Genomic DNA, 26,517 nt, shown 5'->3' on the forward strand with positions numbered 1-26,517 from the left:
AATTGAAACCAAAAGATGAAAGGCTAACAATGGAGGCCTAGCATAGTAGATTACAAAGTCCATCGAACATGTGGAAGAAACAAGCAAATGCAGGTTCTGCAAAAAAAGAACTGGAAACAGTCATACCTCTTTTTGCTAGGTCTGCTAGGTGTGATATACTAATGGCGGTTTACTATCAAAAGGACAAAAATCAAGTCCATGAATGGTGACTTCCACAATAAATAACATTGACTCATGAATATGATGTAGGTTGAATGATCGAAGCAGCAAGTCGACAAATTCTGTTGACCTTAAGGTGGAACTCTCCCATTCATATACATGATGTAACTCTCTGCCTGTGTACAACCTTCTAAACCAATGTACTAATGAACGTCGACATTTCGACAGTCGCTTCTACGATGGTAGAGGAGGTGGCTGTCAAGCATGTTACTGTCGTGCTTTTGATGGTAAACCACTCATGGCAGAGGACCTATATACTGTAAGCACAATAATGAAAAAAAAACGTTTGAACTGGGGATTGTACAAACACTACAATATAGAAGTAGCTGAGAAGCATTGGAAACATGAACCACAAAGCATTGTAGAGAATGATGCAGTTTATATCACTTGAGATCACCTATTAGCAACAGTTCAAAAATAAATACAAGTTAAACAGATATAGCAGTCCATGAAAAAGACGAAAGTAGCAGTGATCATTGAAATTGCCACATCCAGTGAATACAGTGTCTTATGTACAGAGAGAGTTACACAAAATCATAAAATCCCAGGATCTGCAAGTAGAAACTAGAGCAATGTGGAAGAAAGACACCCAGACAGTTCCAACTGTAATAGGAGCAACAATTTTAATAAAAAATAATTTAGTCATACTTTGTACTTTGATACACCACCAGTACATGTAAATCCATAAGAGTTACAGAAGTAGGGAATTCTGGGCACATAGCAGGTACTGAGAAGAGCATGAAACACTGAAACAATGCAAATTTCATGAACTTAAATCATACTCTGACTTAGGAGTGGGGTCCATTTCTGCCATGGTATTAGAGACCCAAAAGACTTGAAGAAATCAAACCAAGAGAGATTAATTCTTGCAAGAAAATACTTACTTTATTTGGACCTATACTTGGGGATCACTATAAGCTTGATAAAGTCCCATTTGGAACCATTCCAATTTCTAACCCTTGTTAGCTGACAGTTGAACATGGAATAACATCTTATCTCTGGACACAATACCAATAGTTTAAGCTGTATCGAACCTGTACCACGACCCAAGACTAGATGAAGCTTTAGATCTAGGTTTGTGGCATTATGGTAACTGCTATACTAACCGCCCCACATGCCATATTCCACTTAAAAATTTCTCAATGGACACTCATCATCATCTTCTTTTGGCTGTTCCCATTAGGGGTCGCCACAGTGGATCATCTGTTTCCATTTCTTCCTGTCCTCTGCATCATGCTCTTTCACACCAACTGCCTGCATGTCCTCTCTCACCACATCCATAAATCTTATCTTAGGCCTTCCTCTTTTCCTCTTACCTGGCAGCTCCATCCTTAGCATCCTTTTCCCAATATACCCAACATCCCTCCTCAGCACATGTCCAAACCAATGCAATCTTGCCTCTCTTGCTTTGTCTCCAAACTGTCCAACCTGAGCTGACCCTCTAATATACTGATTCCTAATCCTGTCCATCCTAGTTACACCCAGTGCAAATCTTAACATCTTTAGCTCTGCCACATCCAGTTCTGACTCCTGCCTTTTCGTCAGTGCTACCGTCTCCAACCCATATAACATAGCTGGTCTCACTACCCTCTCATAGACCTTCCCATTCACTCTTATTGGTACCCGTCTGTCACAAATCACTCCTGACACTCTTCTCCACCCATTCCACCCTGCCTGTACTCTCTTCTTCACTTCTCTTCCACATTCACCATTACTCTGAACTGTTGATCCCAAGTACTTAAACTCATCCACCTTTACCAACTCTACTCCCTGCAGCCTCACCATTCCTCTACCCTCCCTCTCATTTACACACATATATTCTATTTTAGCCCTGCTGACCTTCATTCCTCTTCTCTATAGAGCATATCTCTACCTCTCCAGGGTCTCCTCAACCTGGTCCCTACTCTCACTACATATCACAATGTCATCTGCAAACATCATAGTCCACGGGGCTTCCTGTCTAATCTCATCTGTCAACCTGTCCATCACTACTGCAAATAAGAAAGGGCTCAGAGCTGATCCTTGATGTAATCCCACCTCCACCTTAAACATATCTGTCACTCCCACTGCAGTCCTCACCAATGTCACACTACCCTTGTACATATCCTGTACCACTCTTACATACTTCTCTGCCACTCCCGACTTCCTCATACAATACCACAACTCCTCTCTAGGCACCCTGCCATATGCTTTCTCTAAGTCCACAAAGACACAATGAAAATCTTTCTGACCTTCTCTGTATTTCTCCAACAACACTCTCAGAGCAAATATTGCATCTGTAGTGCTCTTTCCTGGCATGAAACCATACTGCTGATCACTAATCATCACCTCCCTTCTTAACCTAGCTTACACTACTCTTTCCCATAACTTCAAGCTGTGACTGATCAATTTTATCCTTCTGTAGTTACTGCAGCTCTAAAATGCAATAGTGTAAAGCATCCCAACCCATGGAAGACCATGATAAAGCTGTTAAAGACTTGTTTGAAATACCTCTCTTGGTAAAGAAATAAAGTAAACCTTAGTACAGGACAAACCTTTGTTCAATTTCTTCTAGCAGCCAGTCTGACCACAGATGTTTCCTTGGGGAGGTATTTCTTGAATATGACCGTCCAAGGGATGTAGGAAACAGCAGAGACCAAGCTGCTTATCAGTGCTTTGGAGATGAGAGCAGTCTTCCTTGCTTTGCAGACATTTCAAGACCTACAGCACCCAGGTGTGGTGTACATTCACTCAGAAAACATGTTGATATGATACATCAACAAGCAGGCAGAACATGGTCTTACCAACTCTATTGAGATGACTTTGGGAGTGGGCCATATCTTCACATACCTTTCTAGTAATAATACATATCCCAGGGGCATTCAGTGTGATTGTGGACAGGTTGTGCTGACAAATACTACTTCTACACAATTGGTTTGTCAGCAGACCAACACGCCTAAACATTTTTCTCTGGTGGCAGAAGCCTTGTTGCAATCTCTTTGACTCATCATCCACCACTAAATGCAGCACCCTTCTCTAGGAGACATACCCAAGAAATGCATTTGCCCATGATTTGCTCCTTAGGCTCATTTACACCTTTCCCCTAGTTTTATTCATTACAAGATTTCTGGAGAAAACAAAAATGATTCTCATACCTGCATTTTGTCCCCACTAGGTTTGGTTTCCCCTGCTTTGGCCTCATCAGAGAAGTGAACCACTTCGACCAGCCACACTCAGACATCCAGTCTCTACAATTAACTGTTTGGATTGTCCACTTTTAGTTGTGACCAGGAACTCTGGGGTCCCACTCCAAGTCTTCCAGCTACATATAGCATTTCAGAGACCTTCAACCAGAAAGATTTACAAAGACATGTTCAAAGTTCTCCACATGGACAAACAAATGAGATACATACCCTTTTCATCTCCAGTTTCTAAAATTTTACTCTGTTTTACAGTTTATTTAACTCAAGATTCAATTATTCTTCCATCAAAGCTCATTTAGCTGCAGTTTCATCCTCCCGTCAAGGTCTTGCAGAGAGTTTTCCATTCCAGGTTTACCTTGACACAAACTTCTCCTCCATGTAACTTAAGCTACATATTGAAGAAACTCACTCTTCCCCAGTGTGAACCTCCCAACTTCGCTGAATTTGATTTCTTTTTGCAGATAATCCTTTTTCTGGTGGCTGTTACTTCTGCTAGATAAATCTCAGAGTTGAAAGTCCTTTGTCCAAATTCCCCTACATTATGTTTTACAAAGACAGGGTCACACTTCGAACCAAACTCAAGGTTACAACACAATCTAACTTAAATCAATGTATACACCTGCTGATTTTTTCTTTCTGAGCTATACCACAAAGACCAATTATAGATTACACTCCTTAGACATGCATAGGCAGCTGACATTTTTGTCTTCAAAATAATAAAGGAATTCAGGAAAGACAAGTTATTTGTTTCATTTTTGAAATTAAAGAAAGGTCAGGCAGCAGCTAAACTTTCACTTTCCAAATACTTAACTTACTACGTCATATTCCGCTAATCATTTTACAATATGCTGCTTCCTTCCAAACCCAGGGCACACACTGTCAGGGTTCAAGATACCTCAGTGAGTTTCCTCAGAATCCTACCTTTAGATGAAATTTATGCAGCTGCTGTATGGTCTTCCTTACATATCTTTGCTAAACATTACAATGTCAATGTTACATCTAGGTCCACAGTGTTCTTTGGTGCTTCAATTTTTAAAGGCTTCTTACCCTGTTTCCTCCCTAGGTCTACTGAGGAATCTGTTCACCTCTTTCAATGTATGAACAGAACCAACTTAAACATGCAAGTTATACTTTTACCAGAAAAATAGATGTAGTTGGTCCTGTCCATGCACTGGAAACACCTGTCCTACATATCCTGTACAAATTGTCCTATCTGGATGGACCGAGAGGAGCACAGGAGACCTAAAACTAGCTGCTGAGTGCTAAATTTTCACCTCTCTTGAATAATTATTATTCCCATTTTTTTCTAAATTTTCTCTTTGTTGATGACTTTACTAGAGCTGGAGAGCTGGCTAGGAGCAGTGCATCATGGGAGATGGGAAAACAGCAAGATAGTAAAAAAAAAAAAAAAAAATCAGTGTTGTTGCTATATAACAGGGTGCCTTGGGTAACCAGTCTATCCATTCCAGTGTACAGACAGATACCAGATCTATCATTCTGATGTGTATGGAACTGTTTTTCTGCTATGAGCCAGGTTTTGAGTCTGGCTTAACAAATTGCAAAAGACTAGCTATCTAACACAGTGCATGGGGACTGAACGGCATATAATGCATATTTATTGTTTACAATAAAAGAGAGGCTTTACTTCGGACATACTGATTTATCTTCTCATTATACTTGTTATAAAGTGAAAGTCAGACTCTTTTGAATCATCCATCTGTATGTAGGTTAATGTACATGGCAAATACAAACCTCTGTGGTGGGCTTTAAAAGGTTGTAGTTGTACATTTACAATATATACAATAATTTGTATAGTGTGAACATTTAAACTCATTAATGTGAAAATAATTTTAACTATAGCTACCTTTACACTTTAGACAGTAAACGTGATCTGCCTGAACTATTATGGCAGCATGATGTCATGTGATATGCGTCAGCATTTGCAACTGTGATGCAGAGTGACTAGGAAACACTAACATATAAATCAGCAATCATGATAAAGCTAGCAACGGGCTACAAGGAGTACTAGAACATCAGATGAATGTGCACACAGCAATGCTTAAAGGACAAATACATTTCTGGTCTTCATGCATTTCATATCCATACATGCACTGCAATACACAAACCAGCATGAGTGTTACACAGCTATTGTTGTTGTTTTTTAAAAAAAGCAATATTTCATTTTTGACTGCTGTTCCAGCCATGGACAAACAGGCATTTTTATCACCAAAAATTGTTTTTGGCGTAACAATGCAATCAGGAGTTCTGGATTTGTGCTATATAAGCCAGCTGGTCATCTACCAGACAGCCTTGTGCTACTAACTCACCACAGATTTGGCAATAGCTTTTATGGCCATTAAGAATATATTGCAAGCATAGAACGAGCAAGTCATCTGATAAATGCATGCTGTTAGAAGTAGAATAAAAATGTGTCTGTTTTATGTCATAATAATTGTTTCTGACCAAACGTAAGGAGAGTAATATCCAGAATGATAGAGCCTTCATTACTACAATAAACAGATAACTCCGGAACTTAATAAAACCTACAAAGCATGTCTGAGGCTAAAATAGCCACCAAAGCCAGACAATCAGAAGGCCATTTTTAGTTATGTCCATAAGCTCATCTCAGAAGCGCAATGCAACAATGCACTGAATGACGTTACATACACAGTGAGACTGGAGATATAGCTTACCTTCTGCCTAATAAATTCAGTTCAAATTTTATTCCTGTTCATTTATCCCAGAAGATATACCTGAAACTGACTCGCCTCCATTTTATCACACAAGCTCAAGCCCTAAAAGTGCTACCAAAAGCTAAAAAATACTGCATCATGGGTTCTGACAAATATCCCTGTATGCACCTTAAATATCAAGAAACACAGTTTAGCTAACCCACTAACAACAACTTTCCAACCTGAGTCTCCATACATATTTTGTACCAAGTGAATGGAGGACAACTACAGCCATGCTGCATAAGGGAGGCCTCATGCCCTGGCAATTACAGACCCATAAGTATGACCAGCATCTTATGCAAACCTATCAAAAGACATTTCATGGAACTAATCAATAATGATATGGGGAACCACAAACACTGGACCCATCTCAGTTTGGATTTGTCAAGGGCAAATCCTGCTTATTAAACCTAGTGTACTTTTTTTAAACGGTCTCCAAAGCAATCGATGAAGGTAAAACAGTACTATTGCAAGCTTTTCATACAATCCACCACTAAGGCTTAGTAGAAAAGCTAAATAAATTAGGAATAAACTGCTACATCACCCACTGCATTGACATCTGGTTCACAGATCAGGAGCAGGAGAACAAAATAGGGGAAGCTGCTTCCACATACAGACCAGTCACCAGTGGAGTCCTCCAAGGTTTAGGGTTGGGAGGGACCTCTCCCTTTTAGCATTTGCTTCTGAAGTAAAAGCCAATACCAAAGGGCTATGGCTGGCTAAGTTTACAGATGACTGCTAGATAGGAGCAGTCATTGAATCCCCAAATAACTTAGCCACCCTGCAGGATGGTTTATTCCAAACAAATAATTGGTGCCAGAATCATGCACTAAAACTAAATTACACATATCCTTTGGGAACTTGTCTACCTTGATGAGCTACTATATTGACAATACATCCCTAGTTGTTCAAGATTTGTGAATTTATGTAGACAGTAGCAGTGACCTCATTTTTGACCACTGTGTATCCACTGTTGTAAGAAAGTCCTTCTATATTGCACAGCTTATAAACAAAAGGATTGTGCCTATTTCTAGGGATAACATCGTCCCCCTTTACTCAGTCCTCATTAGGCTATTCATTGAGTATAATACTCCCTTTGGCATGTATCAGTCAGGATACATGAAACAACTGGCACACCCACAAAGATACCTTCCTAAAAGGAAACAAGGCCTAAACAATATGTCCTACATGGATCACCTCAAAGCTCTGTCACTATATATTACACACTGCTGAGAGGTGACCTGTGTCTGGTATACAAGGCATCCTCTGATCCATTACTGATGGACCTACTGCACATTGACAAGTCTATCCAAGAAAACACTGGTATGTAAAGGCACACTCTTTTATTAAGTGTTTTTGTCCCACCAAATATGGTCTTCATCAGAATAAAAAACATTATCAACCAGTTAGTTATTTATACCCCAATTAAATATCAAATTCCCCCCAAAATGTTAACCAACCATTTAAAGGCATATATAAATATTTAATCCCGAATACCAAACAATACAACGTATTTCATTAATATCTGTAGAACATATATATATATATATATATATATATATATATATATATATATATATATGTATGTGTGTGTGTATTTGTGTGTATATATATATATATATATATATATATATATATATATATATATATATATATATATATATATATATATATATATATATATATATATATGCATTTATATATACATATGTATGGGTGCTGCTGTGGTGCAGTGGTTAGCATTGTTGCCTCACATCAAGAGGTTCTCTGGTTCAATTCTCAGCTGGGGAGCCTTCTGTGTGGAGGCTGCATGTCCTCCCTGTGGTCATGTGGGTTTCTTCCGGGTGCTCCGGTTTCCTCCCATATTCTAAAAACATGCAGTAGGTAGATTGGACATTCTAAATTGGCCGTAGGTGAGAGTGTGTGTGTGCGTGAGTAGTGCAAATGAATTACTGCAGCAGGGCTAGCCACCTGGCAGTGTAAAACCTTAGCTCAAGATGATTGTCACTGTGAAGTGACACCCCAACCCCATGTGTGTGTGTGTGTGTGTGTGTGTGTGTGTGTGTGTGTGTGTATATTTTTCTATATGTATGTATGTATATATATATATATATATATATATATATATATATATATAGTGATGATGTGAGGTAGTGCCAGCTGTGCTAGGGGGAGTGGTCCCTGTTAGCCTAGCTACCTGGAGTTCTGTAAGGAATTATAAGCAATTTGAATATCAAACAGATTTGTACAGATGTTTGTGTTAAAAATGTATTTGCAAAGTTGCTTTGTTACAAATGTATCAACAGTGGGACCTGCTAGACAGAAATATACATGTATGTCAGACTGTATTATTCTAACTGATTAAAAGTATATATTTTAACTGAGGATACTGGAAGAGAAGGGGTTAAGCTCAGCCCAGCTAACCTTAAGAAAAATGGTCTGAAATTAAATGACTTGATTTAGGCTATAAAGATTTTATTTCATCGGTCTGAATGCAACTTGAGATGCAACGTCTGTGAAAAATATGGACTGGGATATTGCTCTGTTGTCCTTAGTGGAAACTATTTGCTACTCTGAGCTGCCAGAGTATGGCTTCTTAGTTTCTGCGGGAAGTGTTGAATTGTTTTACAGTTTCCAGGTGTTGTAATAAACTTAGCTAAAGTTCTATGTGTGTATTGTGACACATCTCTGCCAAATCCTAGCTCACTTGCTAGTGAGGGGATAGTGTCAGAACCACAGAGTCAGAAGACCAGATGTGAGGTCATTCTGTACCCAGCACTAAAATTTTATTTGAATACTAGTGGAAGGTGTGTTAGGTACACTCTCTCTTGATCCCGACAACAAAACACAGTCATTCACTTTATCTTGCCTTGATTTAGTAAGTAACTAGGGAACAGTAATTATTTAGTCAGTTAAAAAGATAGTGAGATTAACTAAATATTGTTTTTCTGTCTGAGTCTTTTCATCTGTGTGTGTTTTTTTATATTTCCTGTTAATTGAAACACTGGTGTTTATAGTAAATAGATATTCAGTATTTTCATGTTTTCTATTTTATTATTTATTACTAAATATATCTATACCTTTCATTGTGGCTGGTCTTTAAGAAAATAATTTACCTTTGAGAGTAATTGCATTTATTTAGTGGCACTGTGGCTCCACGTTCATGAAAGCCTTGCCGCTTAGTCAAACATTAGCATTTGCAAAAGTATTAATTTTACTGAAAGTGATTGGGTACCCTAGTAAGAGCCTTAGAGTAACTGGATTTGAGTGTTCTGGTGGCAGTGTATATACCTTATAATCTGGGTAGCGGCGGCAAAGGGGGTAAGCTGTGTCAACATTTCACAGGTGTGTGTGTGTGTGTGTGTGTGTGTGTGTGTGTGTGTGTGTGTGTGTGTGTGTGTGTGTGTGTGTGTGAAAATCAAATCTCGAAGAGAGTGTATGTGTCAGCTACTTGGTACAGGGATACCGAGAGCACTGATTTCACAGAGAGGCTAGTGAACAACTTGGCTTGGAACACCTGGCTAAGGGCTCAACTCTATAGCTGTGCCAGTCGGGAGTCTTATTTGGGGCCTAGAGAGAAACCCAACCCCAGGACTGGAGTGTGCATTCTCTGTGTGCTCTTAAGGGAAATTGTACTTGGTGCAGAGAGCTGCATCTGAAAATACTGTGTGTGCATCCATTCTTTTTCTCAGTGAATGTTCCCAATCAGTGTCAGTGGTAAGGATTGAGGCTCCTTGATCACTGGCCCAGAGGAGGCCACACACTCATATAGGTTTACCATCAAAAACTTGCAAGACAGTTACATGAACACTAGCATTTACTGTTGTGTATTCATCGGTTTGAATGGAGATCACATTATAATGGGGATTGGGAAATTTACCCTTTCTTTCACTGTAGTGCAATCTTAGAGTTTGTATATATAAGTTGCAGGGGGTGTGGGAGGCACAGTAGTAGGATATAACCTGAAGTCCAGGTAGGTTCGGTAAAGTTGACATTGCTGAGTGTCGACTTTCTGAAATTACTACTTTTGGTGTTGTGATCAGTCAGAATGTGGATTTTATGACTTTTTAATTCAGTTAAGCAATCACTCGCACAAGTGTTTTGCGAGATTTTGATGGTAAACCATATATATATATATATATATATATATATATATATATATATATATATAAACTCATAACTTATTTGATCAGAATTTCAGCACACTGTTTAACATTATCATTCAGCCCAGGGAATAAAGGAAGAAAGTACCATAATTCCCTGTATTCTAAAGTAGATTGCCAATCTCTACCTTTTTACAATGGGTTGATTTTATCAAGAGTAAAACATTTCAATGTATTAAAATTAATGCAAGATAAAAAGTTCGTACAAAAGGCATTATTAGTGTCTCTTTTCCTTATACAGTAAATATGCCCATAAATTCTACATTTTAACAGTCTCTTTGTTTTGCCTGTATAAAATGCTTGACATTTTTGACAGCAGGCAATATAAATCACCCCTGTTGTATTACAGTTGTATTTACCCATAGAAAATATATCTTTACTGACAATTTTAATTTTCTTGCCAACAATTATGTATGTGCACTAAGTATACTTCCCACATATCTCAGCAATACCCCCTTCCACATTATTAGCACAATAATTTTTTTTCTGAAATATTTTCAAGATTCCTTCCCCTTTTGTAAGTAAAATTAATATCAGTACCTAACTTCATCACAAAGATCTTATCAGTTCTTATAGACAAATTCCAACTTTTTAACATAATTTCCTTTATCTCATTACGTCTAAAATTGTAAGGTATGATCATTCTGTTATAAAAGCAGGTGTTCTGTATAACTTTCCTCCATTTAGAATAAGTTTGAAATCATTCATTCTTCTATAATATATCTGCCTCAGTATCTATTTCCCTCTCTAGCTTTTCACACATATCTTCTCTCATATAGCATTTCTTTCAATACTTCCATTTCCTTTAAAGATTTTCCCCCTCTGAAATCATTCTTGACAATCTAACCACCTGTCCTTTAACCAATCCATGTTTCTGTTTATAGGGATGGTGGCTACTAGGTAAGAATTAGAAAAGGTGGATTCCCAATGAATAGAAGACTCAAATCTCTGCTTGTCCAAATTTGTATACAATTCAGTATCTAAATACTTGATAATTAAATTATTAAAACTATATTTATTTATTTATTTTATTTTATTTGCAGTTGGTTTACCAGGATAGTCCATTGGGTCACAAAGAACCTGTTTTCAATGGAGTCCTGGGGAGAAAAGCTCCAAAACAAGCAGAAGATTACAGCAAGATATTTTGTTGCAAATTATTATAGTTATAGTTATAATGGCCTAGTAAAATATTGCAAGTACAACGGACTAGTGATTAATATTCATATACTACAATTTAAAAGAAGAAAAAAAAATTACAGTATGATAACTGAGATGTCTTTACATCCAGAGTAGGTTCATTAAGAGGTGCATGTTATGCATTCAATATCAAAGGCTTAGTACAAATGAGATCAGGATATATGAGTTAGGACAGTAAAAGAAAAAGAGGGGAGGAGATTATGTGAGGTGAAAGCAAGAGCATTCCCACTGGGAAATTAGATGTGAGTGAAGAGATTTTTTGAATGAAAGGTTGTTTGAGGTGGTGTGGATGGGTGGTTGTAGGGAGTTCCAGAGATGAGCTAGACTATAGGATAGGAGATTTTTTCCTGGGGGACAAGATGGTTTGTACAGTTCTATTAGGTTTTGGTTGTTAGATCTTAGTAGTCTATCAGGGAGGTGCATTTTAAAGGTAGAGGAAAGGGAGGGACAGAGGGAAGGGTTGAAAATTAGCTTGTGTGCAAGAGTAAGTTGTGTATAGGTAAGATGATTGGTCAGTTCCAACCATTTTAGTTTGCGGAGAGATGAACAGTGGTGTGAGGAAGACCTATGGCCAGTAGCAAACTTGGCAATTTTGTTATAGCAAGAGGAGAGTTGTGATTTGAGTGAAGACTGTAGGTTAGTTAGGAGTGGGGCTCCATAGAGGAGGGAGGGGATAACAAATGTGGTGGAGAGGGTGATTTTAGTGGATGGTGTAAGATAACGATTTTGTTGGTAGAGCATACCAAGTTTTTTGTGGGTTTTTTTAATATTTAGTTGAAGATGGGAGCTGAATTTAAGCTGACTATCAATTTGGACACCTAATAATTTGGCCTCTGATACCAGTTCGATGGGTGTATTACTATGACTAGTGATAGGGAATGTACTTATATTGTAAGAGGTGGCTTTGGAGGGGGTAAATAGCATTAGTTTGGTTTTAGATGCATTTAGTGCGAGGTGATTTTTTTTCATCCATTGTTCAGTGGTTAAGAATGCATCTTGTGTGAGCTTAAGGAGGGTAGGGATAGAGGTAGCAGAACAGATAATAGTTAAATCATCTGCATATTGGATAATGTTTGTGAAGGGGATGTCGTTTATGAATATATTGAAGAGAAGGGGGCCCAGTATGGATCCTTGGGGAACTCCAGTTGGGGTGTTACGGAATGGGGAGGTGGCTTTTTTTTTCCATTTTACTGCTTGGCATCTATTAGATAAGTAGCTAGTGAATCAATTCAGAGAGGAAGGTGACAGGTTAAGCTTAGAGAGTTTAGTTAGGAGTAAATTGTGGGAGATAGTAACAAAGGCCTTGGAGAGGTCAAGCAGGAGGGTTGAGACAATGTGGCCAGAGTCCCATGCTTTATTCACAATTTCCAAAAAGGAGAGAGGGGCGGTCATAGTGCTGTGACTGGGTCTAAAGCCATGTTGTGTGGGAGTAAGTAGGTTATTGTCTAAGAGATATGGTAGGAGTTGTAAATGAATACACTTTTGCAGGAGTTTAGAGATGGGAGATAGGATAGCGATGGGATGGAAATTGGTAATGTTATTATTGCTGCCACCTTTATGCAAAGGTATGACATAAGCCTTTTTCCAGATTTGGGGTACTAAACTTTCTTGAATAGAGTGGTTGATTAGAATACTGATGGGGTAGGCAATGGCTTGGCAGCTATGCCAAGAAAGTAAGAAGGAATGTTATCGGGGGCATTAGAGCATGGTTTCAGTTTCTGGAGGAGTTTTTTATGGTGGATGTGGGTACAAGTTTTAGTATGAATGGTGGTGGCTGTGAGGAGGGGGTATTGGGGGGTGGTGATGGAGAGGAAATAGGAGGAGAAACAATAATGGGGGTAAAGGATTGGTAGAGAAGGATGGGGATAATGTGGAGGGTGTGGTGGTGTTAGAAGATGAGAATGATGAGGTTAGTTTGGATATGGAATCGATGAAAAAAGTATTGAATTGTGTTGCCAGATCTATGTCTGGAGCATCAGGGTCTGGGCTAGGGTTATCTGTTCTGCTGGGGTTAAGGAGGGTGGAGATGTCTTTCCAAAATTTTTGGGGGTTCATTTTATTTTTGTTTTGGAGTATGGAGAAGTAATTCTGTCGATCCGTGATGATGAGCTTTTTTACTTTGTTCCTAAGTGTTTTGAATTCATTATGAGTGAGGGGAGTTCTGTGTTTTTGGTAACATGCCCAAGCTTTATCTCTGAGGTCCATGGTTGCTAGTGTGTTTTTTGTTAGCCATTGAGCAGTTTTATTTTTTATTCTTTTTGTCTTTAAGGGAACATGGTGGTCTAGGAGGTTTAAGAACGTTGTGTTGAAGTGGGTAACTGCCTGTTCCAGGGGCAGAGTTTTTAGGGTATTCCAGTTTATTGCTTTTAGAGAGTTGGAGAAGGGAATGAGATTGAAATGTTTGTGGTAGTGAGTAGTAATATAAGTGAGTGTAAGTTGTAAGGGTGAGGGCAATCAATGTGTGAATGTGGGTAAGTGATCACTAAGGGAATTGGGAAAGGTGCCACTATCAGAGAAATAATGAGGGTGGGAGACTAAAATCCAGTCAAGGATGCTACCATTGTAGAGATTTTTTGAGGGCCGGGTTATGGAGTTGATCAGCTGTGAGAAATTGTAGAGGTTGATGTTAAGTGGGTTTGTGGGAGACTGTATGGAGGACCAATTGATATTAGTGTCCCCCAAATTATTGTTTCCATAGTAATGTTAGTAGAAAGCCAGGAGAGGATGTCCTCAAGTGTAGAAGTGTTGTCACCGGGAGGGATGTAGAGGGAGGCTATGCATATGTGTTTATGTTTGCTAACTTGAAGTAGTGCTAGAAGTAATTTGGCTTTATTAAACTGGGGTGCAGGTTTGTTATAAGGAGTAACTGATAAGGAGGATAAGTATAGGAGGGCTACTCCTCCTCCTTTTTTGTGGGTTCTATCTTTTCTAATGATAGAGTAGTTGGGTGGTATTATTTCAGAATCTTTTATATGGGGTTTCAACCAAGTTTCAGAGATGGACAAGATGTCTGGTGTATTGTGTGTAAGCCAAGCGTGGAGATTAGGGACTTTGTTAGCTATGCTTTGGGCATTTAAAAATGTGAATAATATGGATTTAACTGTTGGGAGGATGTGGAGGGGCCTGGGTTGGGGTGTATGTCTCCAGACAGTAGTATGGTAGCTAGATGTAGGATTAGGTTGGAGAGGTGCTTGGTCTGTTTGGAGTCAGGGGTGAGTTTTATTAGATTTGTGAGGGTTTTGTTGGGTGCAGAGGGATAATATATTTATAAGGGGCAATAAGTTTGTAGGGGAAGAGAAGGTGGTGTTGTATAGGGTGCAAGTAGGGCGATATTGGGATGTGTGGGTGTGAGAGAGGTAGGCTAAGATGGTTAGTTGTGTGAAAGGGTGGTGAGTGGTTTGTGTTTGTAGGTTGGGTGAGGAGGTAAGTATAGGATATATTGAGAAGTAGTAGTAGTTGGGAAGAGTAGAATTGTGGTTTTGAGATCATAGTGAGACAGGGTACTAAGAGTAGGTTTCTTATAACTGACTAAGTTGCAAGGGTGGGAGAGCTGTATGTTTTGGGAGAGGGCAGGTGAGACTTTAATTAATAGGAGGGAGAGGGGAGTGATGGTTAAATGGGTAGGATTTGGAACTGGGTGCTTGAAAGTGGAATGGAGTCTAATTGGTTAAGGCTGGATGATGGGTGTGGCTATAAAGGTATAAGTGTAGAGGCAATGGGGGTGGGTGGAATTTGAGGGTAGGGTAGGGAAGCAGAGTGAGCCCGCAGGGCGAACGGAGCGGGTAGAGACAAGGGAAGCTGCAGATGGACGAGACCCAATCAGTGGAATACTGATAGCTTGAGGTGAGTACAGGGGACAGGGATTTGACAGGATGGAGTGATCTAAATGTAGTAAAAGAGAAAGAAAGGAGTTTAATATAGAACTATAAGGGAACTTTAAGAAAACTTAAAGCTTGGTATGTAAGAAGTCAGGAATTGTGAGCATAGGGTGCCACCTAGTGGCCAAAAGCTGAAGGTACACTTGTGGCTCTGCAAGGACAAGTCCCAGTAGTGGGAGGGGAAGGGGAGAGCCCAGTGAAATTGGAGGGCTAGAGAAGGAGCAAGTATGGAGGGAACAGAAATGAGAAAGGTTGGTTAGGCTGCTGGCTATCCTGGCAAGGGAGAGTGCTGAAACCACCTAGCAGGAGCTTTAAGCAAATACAATCAGTTATTTAGGGCTAGCAGCAGTTACACATACTTTCTTGTTTTCTTCAGAGGCTATACCTCTATACTAAAGATAAATTAGTACATGTGTTAATATATGCCATAAAATGGTTAAGACTCTCCAGGGGACCTTCCCATATAAGAAAAATATCATCCAAAAATCTGGTATAGAGTAGTATATTCTCTCTAAATTTAGATTCAAAGATCACTTGCTTTTTTCATACCCAAATGAATATATTGGCATACACTTGTGTCGATGCCACACCCATAGCACCCCCCTTTATCTGTATAGAAGTCCTGCCTTTGAAATAGAACTTCTTCTTTATATTAATTTTATCAATAAAGAGATATTTTGAACTTCTCTATCAGATAATTTATTAAAGGAAACAAAAGCTTGTGTAAACCAGTCTAATCCAACATCATTAGCAATTCTAGTGGCATCAGAACTACTCAGTTCAGGTGTCTGAACCTCTTCTGCAACACCACCAGAATGGTTTGGAAGGGCAAGTATATCCTGCAGAGATTACCACTTCTCTGAAACAGACTCTTCATTCAAGTAAAAAATGCATATTCCTGTCTATATCTGAACACAACTCAGATCTATGGATAGGTAATAGAAGTTTTACCCCAGAACTGCTCCCTCTTCCACTAATGGACAATGACAGCTCCTAAATGCTGCATCCCATACAATGGTCCCCTCAAATTATTTATGGTATGATCTTGGTTATTCTGATGAATGGTAATATATAATTATTGACCATTGGATAAGTAAGGCCAATCTGTTGCCAAACAAGATAGGTTAACCGAAGCACCAAAAGGGAAATTAGTTTTAAAATGGCCCACAAGGGCAACTAGCCTAGCACTTGCCTATGAACCTATAAACTATTTTCTTGACATATATTCTTTGGCTCACTATAGTAGTACTTTCTATAGCTTTCCACCAGACTGATCACTTTTGTACTTATTTAAGTAATTTTTAAGCTTCTCCATTTATATTTGCCATCTGTTTCCACTGCTTTCATCTTTGTTTTTCTTCTTCTTGATGTACAGTAATTCTCTATGCTAGTACTGTAGCAAACCCTCTTCTTCTGTGCTCTAACATATACAGTCCCAACACCCAACACATTTTCCTGTGGTCCATTTCTCCAATGTTCTTCACCATGAAATATGAAAAGTGCACTGCACTTTTTACAGCTTGTAGTGGATTGCAAAGGACCTAAGAGAATTAGGGGAAGCATTTGGCATAAGGAAAGGTTTGGCATAAAGGTTAATGTCTTTACCTCACTGATTAAAAAGTACAGGGTTTGATTCTGACTTCTGATTATTGGCTAAGGCCTCTAATAGTCTGTATACTGATAGCCTAGTATTTTATATGAACCTATGTGTACTGTTATTACCCATTTTCTCATAGTGATCACTTTAGTAAAGATTTTATTCTTAAGTCAGTCTGCCTTAATGCAGTTACACTATAACACTAAAACAAATGTGCAACTAATGAATACAAATGTATTTATGTGACAAACATTAAATGCAGGAAATGTGAACTCACTTAAAACAATTTATCCTTGTTTGATCTGTCATTTAGTGGTAGCTGCTTTTTTGACATACAGAACACAAAACAGCGTGCCTTCTGAGAAATGTAAAACTACTGAAGAGTTTAAAAACTACATTAAAACTACCTAAGAGTTGCTTAGGCAGTAAGTATTAGATATGCAGGATCATCTTTTACATGCCAGAGAACTAGATGCAGTGCTTAGCATTTCATGAGATACACAGATGTTGCAGAGAATTTGGTCAGCAATATAGTCCTCACAAAATTTAGACCATGGCTACTGCCTCTCTGTGTTATTTAATAAGTTTCCTGACATGACATTTAGCTTTTGTACTACATGACACACTACAATTCCATGCTGAATTCAGGGAATATCAACTTTAGGTACCTTTTTGATGTAAGAAAGGTGTTTAACACAGTTTTGTAAAGCACCTCTCAGTGATGTTACACTCTGCTCTTGTATTATAGCATAGCAGTAGCAGCCCTTAGCCACCACAGAACAGCAGCAAAAAGCTAAAACAGCATTAAACACTTCATTGTTACACAAGAAAGCATTTAGCAGCTTTTAATGTCATTGATGCTTAGATTCTGACCACTGTTTATGAGATAACACTGAGTGTTTTACTGCTTTCTAATTGGTAAACCATTTCATGCTCCTACACATTTTCCTGTAATGAGCAGTACATTGGAGCAGCTAAATCTCCATGACTACAAGGAGTTATGACCAGGCCTTCGATCTTAACTGAGTCATTATGTATTTTTGATATGGATTTCAGGATTTACCTCTAAGTTTTTCTCATTTCATTCTTGATGTAAATGTTTTGACATGTGTGTCTTGAACACATAACAATTTGGTTATCAACAGAGACCTTAGAATCCTCTATACCTTAGAATCCTCTATATGTCATATTGTTTCTGTACTTCTATAGGGAATTACTGTCTGCAGTACAGTGACCAGTATGCATTTTCCATGGATTCTAGGGTTTTTCATAGCAGAACTGGTGGAATCAGTAGTTGTGCAGAAAATTGTCTTGCTATAGACTGGCTTTAACCTGTAAAAGTAAATAAATAAATGTGATAATGAGGCCATCTAAATGCACAATACTTCTTACCCTAAACAGGTGTGTGTAAGTGTCTTACTAAGTTCATTAACTGGTATGAGTTCTGAGTTCTTATTCAATACCATGTGTTGGGTATTTGTGTATGTATGTATGCGTGTGTGAGCATGTGAGTGTGGATGTATATATATATATATATATATATATATATATAGAGAGAGAGAGAGAGATATATATATATATATATATATATATATATATATGATGCACACATATATAATATATACTTTATATTTATTATTTTATAAGTGAAAAGCAAACATTGTATGTTTCATGGAAGATGGCAAGAATCAAGTTAAGTAGCCTTAAAGTTATCAGACCTTAGATGCAGGATTTAAAAAATAGGCTACAAAATGAACGTAGTAGCTTTTGTCTAGGACAAGTTTTTTTATTCTATGCTTAAAATACAAGATACAGTAAGGTCCTGTAAGTCAGGAGGGCTTCAGGAGCAAGTTGTACAATGCTAGATGCAACACTATTTTCTTTTCTTTGGGCTTCTTTTATTTTCTGTGTTCCAGAATGTCAGTTTGAAACTGTTTCTATTTGAGGTCTTAATGTGTAGTGCTAATAAAAGCAGGAAATGCCCCACACACTCTGTCTGAAACATTTAGTTACATTTGTGTCATGTATGTATTTATTCACATTGCTTAGTGATAGCAGATTACCATTTGGTACACTGTTACACATATCAGAGAAGGCCAGCAGGTCATCCTGTGCTGTAAGTATTCCTCTGGCATGCTAGGTAGAATGAGGTAATGTCCTTTCTGACAGACTCCTGTGGAACTACTGGCAGATGCCATCATTCTCCACTAGTGGCACACACTGTTCTTTGAAGATTGTTGTATATCTAAAGCTAAATGCAAATGGACCATAGAGGCCAACAGGTATGGAAGGAGGAAGTCTAAGAAACCAGTCATGTTAGTCTAACATCCATTATTGAAGTATCTTTAGCTGTTAGCAACCACTTCATATTTTTAAGGTACGTCTTCACAAAAGTAATACCTTGCCTTAAACTGTGCCTTTCAAAATTCTCTTAGATGCATGTTTATGTTGGAGAAATCACTTGGCATACAGCAATGCCACAATTAAGCCCTGTCACACTAATGCCAGCTCTGGTGGCAACAACAAATATAATTCATTTATCTGTATTTCATTGGTTTGATTACTGGTAAAATTAATTAGTAAATGTTGATATGACAATCTAACCACAGTATTTTATGGCTATTGTCTTCTAATGTGCACAAGCCTATACACATCTGCATTTCTGTCATGGTTCATGGCTTAGAAAACTTCCACTTATCAGCAGTTTAAGTACCCAGCTGTAGTGATTAAATAGTAATGGTTTCTGCTGGAATTTACATTAATGCCCCTGAATACTGTGTAAGTGCTCTAACAACAAGAAATGCATTGACAAACCACATATGCGATTCAGTCTGCAGTTTATTGTGTAATACAATGTTTGCTGATTAGCCCTTCTAGATGATCCTCTCTGAAAAAACAACCTGTGAAGAACAGACAGAGGGATCCATAGAGGTGTTACAGTGTTATGCACAGCACTCAGTCTGACAAGGTCGGTCTCCATGACATCATCAGTAGCTGACAGACATCAGACAACACTTCCCTACTCATTATACTTCAGTTCTGATAGACTTTTAAATATCTTTGAGATACAGCACATTGGCTTAGACTCTGAGGAACTATTAATGGATACTCATAAGAAACGTTATCAGAAAAAATAGAACCACATTTCCATATTGTCAAGTATTTAATTACTTATTTCTTCTTAATATGCCACAGGTCCAAGTTGCTGGGAATATTGTGTACAGTAATTATACAGTACCTCTGTCACTGGTCTCTTCTCCACCAGTCAGCATCATTGCAGGAGGTACAAGTTTGTTCCTTACCCGAAAAGTAGATTCCATGGTGATACTCAATGGATCGTCATCCTATGACCCTGATAATCCCCATGCAGATCTACGGTAAGTTTCACTTTATAATGATAGCTCTGTCTTGTTGACTTTTTATATAACACATAACAGTAACAACACTGATGGTAAATGTATGTCCAAGGCAGAAAAAATGTATGTTGTATTGTTTAGGAAATACCATAAAGTGGTTTAGCATCAGCATTCTATAATATTTTGGTCATGAAACCCTTGTAGCTAGGACACAAATGACTGGCCTATTTTTATATATGTACCTTTATAAGACACAGAAGAGTAGAGGAATCTACCAGCAGTATCTGTCAGTACTGAATAATGACTTGCATTAGGATAAGTGTGTAGCAGGAAGTATCCCATGCAAACAAGGTGATGCATAAAAACTGTAGTCATGCACATGCACATGTTTTTTGGAACTGATGTTTACATTAATTATGCAAATAGGAAGGCACAGTGAAAAGCAATAGATATTATTTACTGCTAACATCTGTTCAAGTCTCACCTATAAAATATGTATCTCACTGAATAAATATACATCAATGAGAGATCAAGATGTTCAACATTAGATCACTGTTGCAGTAGCCTAAGCTATTAAGATTAATTCTGCCAAAGAGAATGAGCCAACCAGATTTTCAAAGCTTAAGGGCACCTTCCATGCACCCTAACTGCCAGGAGCTGAAGCAGAACTTCAGTAAAAGCAAAAGACCCATAAAGCTTCAGAGTTTTCTTACCACCAAAATGCACTCCGTCTGCAGGCTTCATGAAACGGCAAATAATTTACCTGTAGAGAAAAAGTAGTGTTTTTTCCTGTGAGGTTTATATTTTTTCTATGCTAGGAAACTTTCTGTGAATGCTTGTGTGAACTTTTTGTGTTCAAAATCTGTGTTATTCAGTGCGATGAGTATAGGGGTCCCATGCTAATCTATGTATGTTGTGACTTGCCGTCAATAAATAAATAAGTACTACACTATACTAAATTATATATATTTGAAGAATTATGAAAATGATAAATATTAAAAAATGTTGTACACTAGAGCGTCGATCATTCAAAATGGCAATTATCTGAATGCAGCCTTCCTAAAATGTCAATTATCTGAATGCAGTGGCAGCCGTCCTAAAAGCTGTGCCTGTATATATGTCACCTGTTCTTCCCACAGCACAGAATTTAACTTTCCATTCATTGCTGCCTTGCTGCTTCCAGAGTTCCACTTCAACAAATGTCATCTGGAGTGTGTGTGTGTGTGTGTGTGTGTGTGTGTGTGTGTGTGTGTGTGTGTGTGTGTGTGTGTGTGTGTGTGTGTAAAATACCTTAATTATAAATAACTGGTGATTACTGTTACTTTGATCAGGCTCAGAACCTGTACCTTCGGTACAAGAGCCTGAATTCTCTACCCCTACAACCACTTGTGTTTCAAGGAGTTGAGTGCATTAGCTCTCAGCTGTCCAGATTTTCATAGAATGTCTGGAAATTTTGGCTCATACTTTTGGCCTGTTACTCTTAAAATATGTGGTTTTCTAGCATGTTTTTTTAATGCTTAAACACTGATTTTTTTTTGGAAGTATTAATAAATATATGGTAATTTCATCCATCATTTTCATTTTTAATCCTGTGAGTGGTTGTGTAGGTAGGACCTCAGGTCACTGCTTTGCCCAGGGGCCAATAATGCTGTTAAGATGGCCCTGGTGTTATTGACCTTGTTCCTACATATTGTTATAGAATTTCTGTATCGGGGCAAGATGTGGTGCTTTTGGGGAATGTCAGTGTAATTGTTTTTACCACAAAACCACTTTTCTGGGCCTTCACATGGATTATTGACTTTTGCTACCTATCTTTGATGCTCTATTCCTAGCTGGAAGAATGGAGCAGCTACTGGTCTTTTTTCTTCATCCTTTCCCTGTCTGCAAGAAGAAGAAGAAAATTGTTAGGTAGTCTTTGGGTATCAGTTCTGCTCCTTTTATACCTCAGTCACTGGGGAGTATCTCTTTTGTGGCCAGTTGTGGTTCTTTGAACCACTTACTGCCCCTGCCCCTGTCCCTCTGTTGTAGCACCTATAGCCACTAAGGTCAGGGGTGTAGACACATCTTCTGCAGCTGAGGTATATTCAGCGAAAGGAGAACCATGCTAGTCCATCTCTGGGGAAGGGGTTTGTGAATGTTTACCACATAGCTGAGAAGGGGAGCCTGAGCCCTGGGTCATAAGCCTGCCTTGGGTTCTGCAGCATAGCTAGTTCAACTACAGCCCTAATCCAGTAACATGATGTTGTGCCCCCAGGTCTTTAAATGAAGAGAGTAAGAATAAAAAAAAAGAGTCCACACTGTGCATGTCCCTTTCCTCCCACCCCCAGTAGACAATCAGGTCTTGTTCCTGCATCCTGCCCCCAACCCTCCTTTCTCACATTTTGATATTAAAAATAAATAAATAAATTGTAGCAAACTGCTGGCTAAAAAGAGGCAAGCATTTACTAGACTTTATACTCTGCATGGAGTGCTATAGAACTCAGGTTTTACTTAAAAAAAATAAATGTTTTCTTTCTTTTAAACTGTAGCAAACTGTTTTCTACAATGCAGCAAACAGTTGCCATGGTTTACAGTGTAGGTTTAGGAAATATTAAATGAAACTGTGCACAGAATCTCATGAAACGACATAAACTTAATGTTTGGAATGATAATGTGGCGGATAATCAGGACGAATCAGATGAAGTGCACTGACTGACAGTTGTACATGAAAGAAAAAAAACAAAAGCTGAGGTAACTGTGTATGACTACTCCTCTGAAATTCAGGGAAGTATTATTTTGAACACTTTACACCTGTGTTTTCATACAGTAGCACATGGCTGTATCCATTTGCAACCCTTTACAAGTTCATAGACTCATATGTGTGATTACCAAGCCTTAAAGAAGCTCATTTGCCATAATCTTTGCTTCATGTTCTCATGTTGATATTTTTGTCTTGTATATATGGTGATATAAATAAAAAATAGATCTATTACTACTTGTAACATTATGTTCTATTACAATATAATAACAGCTATGAATGAAAAATTGTGCTGTGATGTGATTTGTATAGATTTAACTTCAGCATTTGAAAGGGTCATACACAAAACATTGATCAATAAATTAGTACATTAGGAAAACAAGCATGAATAAACTGGAAAGAGTACAGTGGAAATATACCAAAGGCATCCATGGATGTGAAAATCTAAGTTATTATGAAAGACTAAAATATCTGAACTTGTACAGTGTCTCTAAAGAGGAGATCGTATTCGGGTATATAGGACATTTAGAGACAAATGCATCTGGGAATGTTTGTGGTTATCAAAAAGTACTAGAGAATCATCAGACGACCTATGTAGAAGATTCTACAGGAATGAGAAGTGCACTGATTGGTTCTCAGAGAGCAGCTGATGCATGAAACAGACTACCAAATTACATTAAAGTAAGTACTAGTTTAGATATTTTTAAGAAGAGCCTGAATATTTACTATGGGAACAATTGTTTTGGTATATTGACAAGCTAGAAGGGCATTAATGCCCGTGTTTGAAACACTTGTATGTATGTATGTATGTATGTAGACTGCAGCATTTGCATATAATATTATCTACAAGACTGTTGTAATACTACAGCATAGCTCAATGGTGTTTGAGCAGCTCTGTTATAATGCAGTACTCGATGGTTGTAGAAACTGGACTGCACAGTGCATTATGTTTCTGACTATCCCTATATATGTGGGTGTGTTTGCATGCATGCAGGTCTATAATTTCCTTAGAATTATCATCCTTGATGGCATTATTGTGCTTAGGAAAATGGCCTGTTTGCTATTTTTTTTTTTTTTATTTTAGTTGAATATTTATTGTCAGGATCAGGAAGTTTCTAAGAAAACTTGACAGCAATGTTATCAACTCCATATGTCTGTTGTTATTTTGGCAGGGTTCTTTCTGCATTAATAATGGGCTGATATTTCTGAGGATTTCTGAGGTTTGATGAATTTATTATGTATACCTTAACATAAACTAAACAGATGTAAATATTATAATAATTCAGTTATAAAGGCAAAATATTATTATGGAACACTATAAAAAGCACTTTCCTCCACTAACAGGAACTCTAAAGCCTGCAATGACACTATTTCTAAATAATTTCATTGGGAAATATTTTTATAATCTCAAGTACAAAATAAAGGGCATATAACTTAGGACTCACTGTAATTGGGACAAATGTATATAGAATACAACAAGCAATTGAAATGTGTATAGATCTGATCAGTCTAAAACAATCTGTTACCAAAATGTGTCCAGTGGTAGCCTAACCAAATAGTAAACCTCCTACTGCTGGTATGGAGGAATTTATTTATTTTATTATTTTATTTATTTTACATTTGTTAACCAGGATGGTCCGACTGGATACATGTCCTTTTTCAGCGGAGGCCCGGGGAGAAAAGCTCCAACAGAGTTACATTGATAATTAGGTACAGTAAATGAGCTGAAAGAACTTAACAAAAACATAGGCTATTTACATACAAGTACAAGACTGCCATTACTATTTCTGAGATTACTACAAATGTAACATTAATAACATATTAGCAAGGACGGTAGGCAGTATAATGACATAGAGTTAGACAGGATACATATTTCTTTATCACAGTATACAAAGTACTTATCATCTTAGCTAGTTGTTTATGTTTTAGTTAATGGCACAGAGCTAGTCTGGGTTTGAGCAAGGACATAGCCAGTGTGACTTGAAGTGGAGTTTTAGACTATTTTGAATTGACTTAGAGAAGTTGCAAGTGATGTTATTTGGGAGAGAGTTCCATATTTTACCAGTGGTGTTGGCAAATAGCGTGTCACCACCTAGGTTGAGAGATTTAGTTGTTTGGACAAGGAGTCTGTTTGCTGAGAAGGCAGCTTAGATTGGAGTAGGGAGTCTTTAAGTTTTTTAGTGCTGGGGTATTCTCAGGTTGTTTAAGGATTTTGAAGGCCTCTATGAGTTGGGACTGGTGAAGAAGGTGTGAATTCAATCCAACCAAGCTTTTTCAGGTTAGTACAGTGGTGTGTTCTGTAGGGTAGGCCTGTAACGAACCTGGCAATGTGATTATAGCAGGATGAGAGCTTGGCCAGATCAGATTTGTTAAGGTGAGTGAGGACAGGAGAGGCATATAGTAGGGTAGAGAGAAGGTGTGAACAGGCTGTGGCTGCCCTGGCATTCGGGTAAGGAAGGCTTTAATTCTATATAGGGTCCCAAGTTTCTTGTTGACTGACTTAATGGCTTGGTTGATATGTATATCAAATCTGAGTTTATTGTCAATATTTACTCCTAATAGCTTTGTATAGGTGTCTGGGGAGATGATGGTCCCATTATTGGATTTTATAGTGAAGTTTTCAGTCGGAGATCTATTGGTTGGGTAGAAGAGAAGTAACTTGGTTTTGTTTGGATTTAAGATCAGGAGATGGTTGGCAAGCCAGTTTTCGACTTTGGTGAAGCTATGTTGGGTGGTAGTTAGTAGATTTGCAAGAGAGGCATTGGAACATATTATAGTCGAGTCATCTGCATATTGAATGCAGGTGGCTTCAGGGATGACTGTTTGGATGTCGTTTATGAAGACTGAAAAGAGGAGAGGTCCAATTTAAGTCTTTTCTTGGACATTTGTAAATATTTATAACACATGGTGCAGAAAGCAGTGCATAGACATCTGCTGAGTCATGGATAATCAAAGATTCATCCATTACCATAACAGCTCCAGTTATAAAATAATTCTCCTCTTAGAATGAAAAGCCCCTGCATCTGATCAAAAAAATGTGAAGTCTATTAAATGCAAAAACTGCAACAGGAAAATGATGTTTGTAATTAACTAAATTTGATTTGTGAAATAAAGGAGGAGAATTCCAGCATATGTGTTTCTGTATCTGTATATGTGCATTTGTGGGATAGGAGGCTCCTGAAAGGGAGGGCAGTGATGCAACAAGTCATTTACCCACCACTGCTGCAGAAGGCTGGAGATTCTACTCACATGGTGCAACATACTGTGACTGCTGTACTCCTGAATGCATTGTCCTTCAGATGAGAAGTTATACATCTTCCAGAGAAGACACATTTCTTTCATTTCTTTTATCAACCTTTCCCATTGCATCATAACTACATCATTTTCTCAGATTTTATTCTTAGCAAATACACTTCATTCATTGAAAAATACATATCCCCAATTTTCACCACACCA

The 26,517-nt window shown here is 38.1% G+C and overlaps 1 protein-coding gene across 1 annotated transcript in view; it reads left to right on the forward strand.

Annotated features, from left to right (window-relative positions):
* The window catches only part of PKD1L1 (polycystin 1 like 1, transient receptor potential channel interacting), a 1,345,235-nt gene that overhangs the window by 196,258 nt on the left and 1,122,460 nt on the right, over positions 1–26,517 (forward strand). The window contains exon 7 of the mRNA XM_044065604.1: positions 20,164–20,345. Within this exon, the coding sequence (XP_043921539.1) occupies positions 20,164–20,345 (182 nt within the window). The remainder of the gene's footprint in view (positions 1–20,163; positions 20,346–26,517) is intronic.

This window comes from Protopterus annectens, chromosome 3.part0 (assembly GCF_019279795.1).
Source record: "Protopterus annectens isolate FY-2018-M chromosome 3.part0, PAN1.0, whole genome shotgun sequence".
NCBI classification, from domain to species: domain Eukaryota; kingdom Metazoa; phylum Chordata; order Ceratodontiformes; family Protopteridae; genus Protopterus; species Protopterus annectens.